General features: G+C 39.6%; 1 protein-coding gene across 3 annotated transcripts in view; it reads right to left on the bottom strand.

Moving 5' to 3' along the window:
- The window catches only part of shank3a (SH3 and multiple ankyrin repeat domains 3a), a 167,323-nt gene that overhangs the window by 101,151 nt on the left and 53,936 nt on the right, over nucleotides 1-12,236 (bottom strand). For all 3 annotated transcript variants that reach the window (XM_034879872.1, XM_034879873.1, XM_034879870.1), the window contains exons 3-4: nucleotides 11,843-12,046; nucleotides 9,376-9,447 (exon numbers count right to left, since the gene is read on the bottom strand). In XM_034879872.1, coding sequence (XP_034735763.1) covers nucleotides 9,376-9,447; nucleotides 11,843-12,046 — 276 coding nt within the window. The remainder of the gene's footprint in view (nucleotides 1-9,375; nucleotides 9,448-11,842; nucleotides 12,047-12,236) is intronic.

The raw sequence follows: 12,236 nt of genomic DNA, 5'->3' as shown, positions 1-12,236 counted from the left end.
GTGAGTCTGTGTTAAGAGTTTAGAAAAAGTATCTGAAGTATGGGTGAGCGCTTGTTAGCGATTGAAAAAAACTGTAAGACAATCACAAAGTCAGCCTATTAACACTTTAAGAATATACCAAGGGTTAAAGGACTTATGTGTAAGCAGGACTTGAAAAAACTTGTCCATGCTTTCATCTTGAGTAGATTTGACTATTGTGTCCTTACAGGTCTTCCTAAAAAATCATTCAGACAGCTGCCGCTGATTCAGAATGCTGATGCTCGAGTCCTCACTAAGACCAAGAAAGTGGATGCATGCAGTTCTTGTATCTTTACACTAGCTTACTGTGCCTCAAAGAGTTGACTTCAAAACACTTCTGCTGGTTTATAAATCCCTAAATGGGTTTAAGGGCCAAAATATATTTCTGTTGCTACTACACAATGAACCACCAAGGCCTCTCAGGTAATCTGGGACAGGTCTCCTTGCGTTCCCCAGAGTCAGAACTAAACAGGGAGAAGCAGCTTTCAGTCTGTATGTTCCACATGTCTGGAACAAACTTCCAGATAAATACAGGTCCGCCGAAAAACTCTAAGTTCTTTAAAATCATGCTGAAGTCATACTGCACTGTGAATATCTATATTATATACATACATGGGCCCTGTTCTCGTGTAAGCGCAGGGTGCGCAAAAAAGTTTTGTACGGCACTAAGTTGGTATCTTGGTGACTTGCCATGTGCCCCGGTGGGAGGAGAGGTCTGGTAGAGAGTAGCTCCTAACTGGAGTGGTGTTGTGCTCTGTCAAGCCAGAATTGCTTGTTAAGCAGATCTGCTTGCAGATCTGCTTGCAGATCTGCTTAAGAAAATGTCTAATAATTAAATAACCACATCAAACTTATTTTAGTTTTGTTCAATTATTCTGCAGTTCCACAGCATATCAGCGGAAACACTGTTCCACAAAAAATAGCACCTCAATAAAAACTTCTCTCTTAGTTAATAACTCCCTCAGGAGTGCTCCTTCCTGACTGTCCTCTCCCGATGTCTTCATCCAAAACAGAGTAACCGGGAAAACAGCTGTGCACGCCATCTTCTTTTTAATGACTTATTGTTGCAGCTTCTAACACGGCCACCTACAGTATGATGTATAATAATTTATTGTTTCTGATCCCACTATGTATCCAAGTGTGCCACAAGTGTGCCAGACAAGCCTGGCCAAACAAATACCACAAGTTTACTTGGCACGACCCGGCTAAGTGAGCAGGGAGCGCTTGACTGAAATCTGCACATGAAATATGACAATAAAGCACTATTTTTGTTTGTACGCATGACTGTGTGTTTGCGTTTGTAAGCAGTGAGAATGCATGCCGTCATCAGAATCAAAGAGTCCAGAGAAAGAAAGAGCTGAATCAGGTTCAGTCATGTGATTTTAGACAGACGCACAAACTGACACAAGGACACAGGCAGGCTGACAGTAAGGGGGCAGAGCCAGTGGGTGAAAAACAACTAAACACACTAAAGGGGAACTGGAGCTCAACCTAGTAACACTTGGGTCATAATACAGCTGAAAATATAGCAAAAATCATCCTCCCATACATTTGAACCTTGGCTGCAAAAAGGCCTACGGGCTACACAGAATAGAAGGGAAAAGGGGCAGCCAACACTGAGACAGGGAGTATGTGGGTAGTGTATTTATTCAGCCAGATGATTATTAGAACTCTATTGTACTTAATGCCTCTGGCATCATATTATACAGTCATCTATTCATACTTCCTGACCTAGAATGATGGAGTCTCCTGCTAGTGGGATGTTATACTCTATGAAGAAGAAACTATACAATGCGTTATTTCTTTATTGTAAAATTAGCTTGTGCACTGAGGTGTATCATCCTCAAGACCAAACAGCAATTCAAGTTCCAGTTCAGTTAAATGGATGGATGGATGCAAAATGCATGGTACCTCCATTTTTGATTAAAAACATCAGTCAAGATTAGTAGTGTCTTAGATTTCAGACGCAAACATGAACAAAAGGAGAAAGAATGTGGGCCTTTGTGCCAACTAAATGGCTTTTTGTTGGGTTTACATTATCTGCAAACATGAAAAATAAGATACATTTTTATTCTAGGCGTAGGCATGCGGCTTTGGTGTGCATGATTTTCATACACCACAGAAATGTCCAGTACAGTATGAGCCTTAATACACAAAGTGGGGAATGTGTTGACTGCATCCTTGATATTGCTAATGTCAGAGACTGCCTGGTGGAAATGGTTGAATTTATCCAACTTCTCCTTGTCTCAGTGCTATGGACAGCATATTTCTCCATAACTTATATTAACTGCACTGACATAATACTCAACTTGAATCACAAAAACAGAAAATATAAAAATCAACATTAGCAGTACCTGTAAGCAGATATATTTTTATTAATAGCTATAGTTTCAACATGGCCTGTTTCAGAGCATACTGATCACAACATAATCAAGATTTATTTTAAGGGTGGTGGTGATGGCGCTGTGGTATATGACACATTCCTTTGGTGCAGGAGATCTGGGTTTGATTGTCATTGGGATACATCAACTAATGTGTCCCTGAGCAAAACACTTGACCCCTAGTTGGTCCAGAGACTTGCAACCTCTGATATACAGCAATTGTAAGTTGCTTTGGATTAAAGCATCAGCTAAACCACATGTAATGTAATATAATATAAGCATTTGAAATACAAAATAACAGAGATTACAGGGTGTAAAACTGTAAATGATAGGGTTTTATATCCCATTGATTCTATACTGTATCAATAGTCTCGCTTTTTCCTCCACAGCGCTGTGAAGGAGGGTCTGGCTGGTCCACACAGCATGCCGGAATGGGAGAAAAATGTCCTCTGGTTTATTGACATGTCTTTCAACTAATCACGGCAAACGGAGCCCTTGTGCCACTGCAAAACAGCGTCGGGAAAGAACTTGTGTTAATGGAACGTGTACCATCAAAAGTTGTTTTAGTCGTGCAACAGAAAACTCAGATTGTCTAGTTTGCAGTCTGCATTTATCCTGCATAGATGTGAGGATCAGTCTAACCTTAGTCCTCATAAATCAACCCGACTTTAAAATTTGAACACTAAGAAAGCGGAAGGTAATGGACATCCGGCCGAAAAAATTCAGCCAAATTTCTGGCGGCATCAGAGCAATCGCGGAAGTGGAACGTCATGGATATAGACTACTGTATCAATAATTTACCGAATGGCCTTATGGAAGACATGTTTGTGAGGGATTTTTTGTAGAGTAGGTCAGGCTGCCCATTTGTGCAGTAGTTCAGGTCAAGCTGCCTGCAGGGCAGGCTGTTGACAGCTGCCACCTGCTGAGCCGTCTCTAACTGAGTGAAACTGACAGCTCTGAGACTCCCAGTGGAGGTTCACTGTATGTGTACAGTTACTTACCTTAACAAGTTTACCTACTGTGCCACAGCTATCGTCTCTCTCCAAAAACAAACACACATGCACAACAAAGCCGTCTCCATCAGACAGCATCAATAGCAGGTTATGACAGCAATGTGACACAAGCGGAACACTGTGAGAACAGACAGTAAAGACCACATGGCAAGTTGTCTCTTGGTGTGACCCACTGGCAAACACACATATGTGCATTCATAAAGATATTTTCATACACATGTAGAACTGCACACAAACAATTTAATATAGGAATGTCTGCCACACACACACACACACACACGCAAAGATACAGTGCTCAAACCCTATGGTTAGCAACTGAAACAGTGCAGAGAGAAACATTAGCATTCTGTCAAGGTTTCAGACAAGACTGCACCAGCTCTTCACACAACCAACATGCAGCATAAAAACAGAACGAAAGCCAGGGAGCGAAAAAGAGAGAGAGAGCATAGACGGGTACACAGGGATGAGTTGGGGAGTGTTCGGGCATATCAGAGGAGGAAAGTATGAAAAACAGAAAAGCAGAGGAGGAAACAGACATCCTTACACCAGAAAAAAATGATAAAATTAAATGCAGAGATGATGAGAGCAACTGGGGTACCTTACTATTGAGCCGGGCCTTCCTGGCTTTTCTAGTTTTTCTTTCTCGTCTTTCAGCTTTTTGTCTTCTGCCCAGAGCGGATCCCATCTCACAAACACACGGACACCCTCCTCGTGACACACACACACACACACACACACACACTCTCGTAGGTCAGCTACAGTCCCAATGCCAAAACATCATCCACATGGACATATCCTGTCCCCCTCCTCCTCGTCTCCTTTCCTCTTGTTCTCTCTTCTTCTCTACCTCTCGCCTTGTCAAAGTACCACATGCACACTCACATGGTCACTCACTCACACAAACACTCACCCAAGCACAGGCGCACACACTGACTCCTGTGCATGCACAGACTGAGAGATGGTAAGGGACAATTTTGCAGGATGCTGGAGAGAACAGAGGGAGGGTGGAGAGAGAGAGAGCCAGAGAAAAGGGAGGGAAAATAGAGGGAGGAGAGAAAGCGTAAGATAGAGGGAGGGAAAACAGGAAGAAATAATAGGGAAATAAATCGAAAATAGGTGGAGTGTAGAAACTAAGAAGATAAGGATTTTCACAATGAGAGAAAATAAAGAAAAGAACACAGTCCAAACCCACTGTTATATGACATTTCAAGCACACTGATAGAAGGGTTTAGGCACTGTACAAATGCTCAGTCTGATCCGGCATCTCAGAACAATAACAGAACATCTACAATGTGCAACATTCTTTGGATAGTGTCATTGTAAATTAAAAATAATGCAGGAATTCTCATTCATAAATACAATAACTTGCTAACAGCAATAAACAGCCTCAGTGTAGGAGGAATAGAATTACCCTGCAATATGTTTTATGAGGGAGCCTTTTGTGAATAATGCTTTCCCACACACTGTCAACAAAATTGGCATGATGTGTGAAGATTGGTTTAGCTTGTGAATCATGTTAAATCATTTTTAACCAAACAGTAAGCACCGTTTAGATGTTGATATTGTGTGCAATGACTTAACTGGTTTATGACATTAACACAATTGAAATGCCCTCACTTTAGCAGTGTGTTCACTGGAGTCTGTGAGCACATTACCAAATAGTGCGTAAGTAAATGCTTTCCATTACTGTATATGCCTTTAGTTTCTTCCAACCCACCCCCTCCTTAGCCAACTCTAGGGCTATAATGCCCAGGATTTAATTCATATTTGTAATAATGAATATATTATCATATCATTACATACACCAACTTTAAACTGTTGAGATCTTTACTCCAGAACACGTACAGTAGTTTCTCCCAAGGTCACATACATCTGAAGTGAACTGATCAATCCCACTGCACTTGGAAAATATACTGAGTAAAGAGGCAATATGGTAATACAGTGTAGACAAAGTTTATTGGAAAATTGAAGGGCAAAATCAAGTCTTAGATGTCAAACAGTCATTGGTCAGTTAAAGTAAACTGCTGATAGTTCAGGAGGACTGATAAAAAAGGGATTAGAACTCACTGGAAGCCCTTTGTCACACTGCAAGAAAGCCACCCATTATGCCGCCCTGTCTGTCACATGGCCCACATCCTACACCAAACACCCACACACGTGCTCTTTTTTCCCCCTTAAAATATACCATGTAATTGTTATATGCAGCCACCCTGCGTTGTTAACCAGGACGGCTCCGGGGTGAGGGAATCTGGTTGGGTCAGATGTAGAGGGGGAAAAAACAATGGGAAAATTCTATCAATTATGACCTCATTTCAAACGTTAACCTGCGGCTAACGAGCTCCATACCAACAAAGTAGGCTAATACTTGACCTCTGCCTTACAGGGCAGTTTGCTGCAGGCTAAATAGTGAACATCATGACTGCTAAGGCTGCGAGAGTCACCCATAACCAGATTTCCCTCTTAACCCCTGGAAGTCATAATGCAACAAAAGTAAATGTGCCATTCAGAGAAGAGAGGGGGGCAAACGTCAATGTTCCATTACGTTGTAACATCACTTGCTTAAAGCTCATCTTGGCCAATGCAAGCACAAGAGAATACTTTGGTTTTATCACCACTGCCTCGACAGAGATAATAAAACGCCTTTAACATTTATGACTGAATAATTAGCATACTACTTTTATTACGAATTATTGATATACCACTAATCTCAGTTCTAAAAGTATCTTATAGGTGCCTGGATATCTCAGTTAGTAGAGCGGGCTCCCATATATAGAGGTTTATTCCTCAATGCATGGAGCCGGGGTTCGACTCCAACCTGCAGTCCTTTGCTGCATGTCATTCTCCCCTTTCTCTCCCCTTTCACTTCTTCAGCTGTCCTTTGAATACAGTCCTAAAAAGTGTAAAGTATTTTTTATAAAGGAACTTTTCATACATCTGCATATATTAGGTTTATATTAAGCATATGTATATAGCAGTTGGCTCTGACTCCAACGGATTAAAACGAATAGTATCATAGGTTAAGCAGCATTCCTTCTACATAGCTTTTACTGAGGAATCAGTAGATACTCTAGCCTATAACAGCATCCAGGTTGTATTGCAATTTGAACTTTCCAGTTTAACATGTACATACTTCACACACAAACAATCACCAGTATTTTATAAATAAATGAATTGTGACAGATATTTGACTAGATATCTCCTATATTGACTGGTCTTTGTCATCATGTGTCTCTGTGTTGAGAGACAAGCAGATTAGTAACTGAGAAAACAAGAATTTACTATGGCTGCTTCTGGAGCCATCTGTGAAGCCAAATTACCACCTTTATTCTCTCCAATAACACAGCTGTCCTGAATTACTCATTGCTAAGAAAAAAAAGAAAAAAACTCAAACAATACTGTGGCTTTCCCTACCCATTCACACAATAAGGTTTGTACTTAGTGAGATATTGTAAGTGGCTGGGAGATTCACACTCTTTTCTCCATTTGAGAATTTAACCAGTTCCACTCCCTTTGGCCTGTGAGGCAGGCCAATAAAACAAATTATCTCTTTATAGAGGATTTATTGCAGCTGGGCAGAAACTCATCTTGGTTGAGTCACACTCATATACTTTGTTATATCAATGTAGCACAGTAGCAGACAGCAGTACCTCATACCAGACCGCTTAGTGAAGAGACAATATTTGAGAGTATGACTCATCCCATTCATTCACTATTTTTCATTCTTGTTCTCTCTGTCACTCGCAATAGTACATGATGCACAGCAGGAAACACACAGTCCTATGAACACAGCAGATGCACAAAATAGCCCAACAATGGACTCAAAGTTTCCTCTCTTTCTAAGAAACCATTTTCAATGATTTTTCAAATGTCCCTCACACAAATCCAGGACACAGCCATGGAACCCCAAACATACCACATTTTGGCCTCTTAATTCCAAAGTAAATGTTCAAAAGTTTCCCACAAGGAATTGGACCCTGACAAGAAAATGTTCTACTGCATGCCACGTCTGCAAAGACACTGCTTATAGATACAACCTCTGTTCATTTATTATATAGAGAATAGTATTTTACAATATCTTGAAAGTGCTGTTTTCCCGCCTGTTGAAAGCAACTGAGAAACACACAAAGACAGTAAAGACAGCTGGATTTATCACTGTGACAAAGTAGCAGACACCAATGCAGCAATAATGTAAAATGTAAAATTGCAGAGGCTCTTTTACTAATTCTTTAAAAAAGAAAAGATAATTTGTTACTAGGAGGTGCTTATCAATAGAGTTAAGTCCCCAAATATTAAATTTCATCATGGAATGTACTGTATATTGAGCTCACTACAAAGCTTGATTTGTAATAAGCTGTTAAACTGCTCTCAGCTCTCAGCAATCTATTTTCTACAAGAAAAGTGAATCTTAGAACATTAGCCACACATAAGGGGGATAGCGGCATACTTTGTGGTCTTACTTAATGGTATTGTTTTCATCATATTATTATGTGATGCAGCATGTTTCAACAGTGTTTGACAAAATCTGCATATGCTAAAAAACTAAAATTGTATCAGTAAAGTTGAGCTGAAACTGGAAAATAGGCTTTTCACAATCATGAGACTGAAACACACTGACTGGTGCATATTGTAAATGATTAAAACTGCAGTTCTATGATTTTTAAGCAACTGCAGCTCCCACTATTCTTCTCTTTCTCCCTCCAACTCACGACAGACAGACAATTGACACTGTTTATTCACTCCAGTGTAAATCTTCTGCCCTCTGATGGGGTATGATAAAAATGCATTTAATTATCACTGCCGTCTGTTCCACTTATCACACCCACATGCATGCACACACACAAACGCAGAAAGAAAAACAAACACACAAACACACACACAGAGAATCATCTCTATCTAGCTCATCTGCATCTACTTACTGACATTTGATATTTCAGACCTGCCACTCTTCACCTGTCCACTAGTAGTCCCCACTGAGTTCTTGCTTCAGACAACACATGATCAGTCACCTGCTTGCATACCTGTTCACCATTACTTTATTAGTCATAGTATATACAGTGCCCAGCCAGCACTCTCACTGTGCCAGATTGTCTAGGTTGCTCAGTAGCCTTACTGTGCCAGTCTTTGTCCTACTCTGCAGCTTTGTATCTGTGTTTGGGACCACCTGCCTGCCCTGGACCACTGTCTGCCAGCTTTGCCTCTTTGGTTCTGTTTGCCAGTTTGGACTGTCTTTTTGGTTTCTCTGTATAAGCCTGCCTCCAACGATTACAGAAGGATTTTACTGCCTCTCCTTCTGTATCTATTCATGGTCAGTAATAAACAAATGCCTGTTACACATATTACAGTAAGTATTATTTTCACAATAAAACAGTGTGTTGGTGGTCAACAAGAGACAAATCGGCGTAGCTTAACCTGTCATGTTGTTTGGTTCTACTGTAGTTTGTATGTTTGAGTAGGACAGGATCGTATGTGTTCAACAAAGGACAAGGAGGAAAATTACAGTGATACCACCTGCTGAGTATTTTGACAGAAGCAATTACACAGCATTGGTGAAAGATGTGATGAATCAAGTTAAACCACAGTTTTACCTTGATCTCCACCAGTTCATGTTAACGTGCTATGACAGCACAAAACCAACATTGTCACACACAAACTGTCTTCATGCAAAGCTCTTGGGGCTCTGCATGGCCTCAAGAGTGCTTCAATTACACATGAATGAACCAACAAACCCACACATGGTCGAGCTGTTATTGAGGCCCTCTTTTCAAGCATTTTATAAAGATTAGAGCATAAAAGTTAACCAGAGCCTCCCTGAACTTGCTGAAACCACATGGCCTCCTTGCTATCCAAGCTCGGACCAAAGGCCTATGCATTGAATATGTGTCATTCACTAGGTTTAGCAGATTGCACAAAGCATACACTTTTCAGATGTCGGGAGGACTGTGTGAACAGCTGTTTGGTCTTACCTTGGTGTGGAGCTTAGACAGCTGTTTTTCATCCAGGTGACTTTGGGTGTAGACACGTCTTTTATAGCGGAACTGAAACACAACAAGAACATACAAAAGAGGCTAAGCAGGTTTTACCCTTTCTTTTTCTCTGTGTTACTGCTTAACAAAAATACTACAAACTAAATAAACAATAATAATGTTAATTATCAAAGTCACTCCAAATTAGTTTGTCACACAGAATCAGCTCCTCAGACCAATGTCTAATCGGTATCACATATTAGCTTATCCTCTGAGAGAGAAAGAGAGCAACTTCTTACTCATTTAATAACCATGTGATAACAATATGAGAACAAATATTTGCTGTTTACAGCTGTCATCTTTTTCCAGCGTTCTACTTGTGATCTTTTCCACACATTATATCTTGCTTGAAAGTCCATCTACTGAACCTAGAAGCTTAAATGTAAAATATAAATTGCAAAACAATAACGAAGGCGTCCAATTTCAAGTAAATGAATTCGCAAGAGGGACGTTGCATGCAGGTTTAACAAATTAAAAAGACAAGTGGATTAATATAAGAAAGATAAAGTGTTTAGAAACTTTGAATTAAATTCTTTTTTCAACTTTAGAACGTCAAATAGTTAATCAAAGTAAAAACAATGTTGATCTCTGATGACCAGACCGATTGGATGATACCAAACTTCAGTATATGAAAAAAATTAAAGGTAATGAGAAGGTGGATAAATTTTGTGGCAGAAATTATGCAAAATCAAATTGTGACAATACGTAAAGTATAACTGAAGATTTAAACATCAATGTCATATGTGTTCTTTCACTACAACAAAACACTACACTACAACAAACATGTGAATTTACTTTCTCAACATGTCGAAAGCCAGATCATTTACAAGGTCTTTTACAAGCTGCTTGTTTAAAAGACAAGTTTCACTGAACACCAACAGCCTGTAATAACTTTCACTGCCTAGTACTCACAATGTATTCCCTTTTTCTGTGTGTGTATGTGTGTGTGTGTGTGTTTGTGTAAATGAGTAAAGGGTAAATCCACGACAGAGCAGAGCGGTTTTGAGCTGCTAATCCAAACCTGTCAATCATCTCTACACACCACAGGCCTCAGGGAATTACTGCTAGTCAATCAATGACACACACAGTGCAGTAGTAGTAGACACCCGCGCACATACATACACAGACACAAACGCACAAACTGATCGGAGACCACACTTGTTCTGTTACACTGTAAGCCTTTTGCAAGTCCTACCGTAGATTTAAAGTTAGCGATAACACAGATTGTACAAGGAAAATATTCATGTAAACAGTTTAATTTGAGTTTAGTTTGTAGAAACATGGTAAAGTGTTTTTAATTAAAGAGATATATGTGGTACTATCATAAGTAATAATATAGTTAAAAATAATAGCAGCATGTCCCAATGCATTAGAGATTGTCATTAAACTGAACTGATTGCTGCTAAAATTGACTGACCCATGACTGAAAAAAGCAAACATTACATGCACAATGATGCACTTACCCACATCAACATAATGCATGAACCTTCATGTGTGTGCCTTTGACACACAGACAACTTCAAAAAGACCACAGCAGGTTTAATAACAAGCTTATAAGATGATTGACAGACAACAGGCATAATGTTTTTAGTCTATAGTAATGTGTGTAGTCTATATAAATAAAATTACCTGACAACAGTGTCCCTCAAAGGTCAATATGAAATAATAAATACCCTCATGTTGTTGTTATACAGTAATTTGACATGATTTAAGCAAGGTCAAATTTACATTATTTGTATATCTGTTAAGTCTCTGTCTCTTTTCATAGACTGGATTACTCACTGTGCAAACCAGGTGAATGTTACTCCATGTTAGAATGTCAGTTAGATAGTATTCGTTTAATACTATAATAATATCTTGCAAAGCTAATTATTAATACAATTAATCCGAAAGACATGCAACACTCTTTTTTCAAAGAATATAAATAGTGTGTGCATGCAATATAAGATGTAAAGTATGATCTGGTACACTGCTGATCTATTCTGGAATAGAGAAAAAAATCATTCTGGCTTGTTTGTATTTCTTTAAACAAATCAGAACCAACCTGGATGGTGCGAAGCCCCAGCGAAGGGGCGCCCGTGCAAAATAGATAGCGGAGATAGCTAAAGGGGGGGCTATCTATGTCAGGGTTTTCTCTGCAATGTACATCCATTAAGCCAGACCACAGTAGGTTTCGCCTTTCTCATTCCATCAAGATAACTTTATCAATGACAGTTTGAGTTTTGGAATCTGAAAATTGATTCATAATTGTAAAAGTTAAAAATAACAATTCTTATGTGAATTGATTTCCCCCCCATAGAGAGAGTTTATCTATGGTGTGGTGGCATGTGTCACCTCTTTTTCCATCTCTTGCTCTCTCCTGCTAACTCTCCATAAAGCCTCATACATACACATGATCCATACCTACCTCTAGGTAAGGTACAGGAGCAATGGATGGGAAGGGGTATTCCCTTAGCTGTCTCTCCTCATCCAGAAACTTGCCAGCCCTGCCGTTGTAGGCTGGCTGGAATAGGCCATAGTTGAGTACATCCTTCAGGCTCTGGTTGAGAGTACACAGGATCCGCTGCTTTGACAGCCAGATAGGGGCATCCACATTGAATTTCATACATTTCTGCAGAGATAAAAGGAAAAGAGGAGAGAAGGTTAAGCACGTCTTTTTTTTAAATATCACATATTGCACTTTAGTTAAGTAAAACCAAGATATTAAAGAGTGATATTTTGCAAAGTCAAATGAATCTAACATTTCCATGCTGAAAACCTGCTAGAATATTCAATCAGACATCTTCTACTACAGAGGAATG

Source organism: Etheostoma cragini, chromosome 8 (assembly GCF_013103735.1).
Source record: "Etheostoma cragini isolate CJK2018 chromosome 8, CSU_Ecrag_1.0, whole genome shotgun sequence".
Taxonomy (NCBI): domain Eukaryota; kingdom Metazoa; phylum Chordata; class Actinopteri; order Perciformes; family Percidae; genus Etheostoma; species Etheostoma cragini.
The sequence above is the reverse complement of the archived record's forward strand: the minus strand, read 5'-3'. Positions and strand labels throughout refer to the sequence as shown.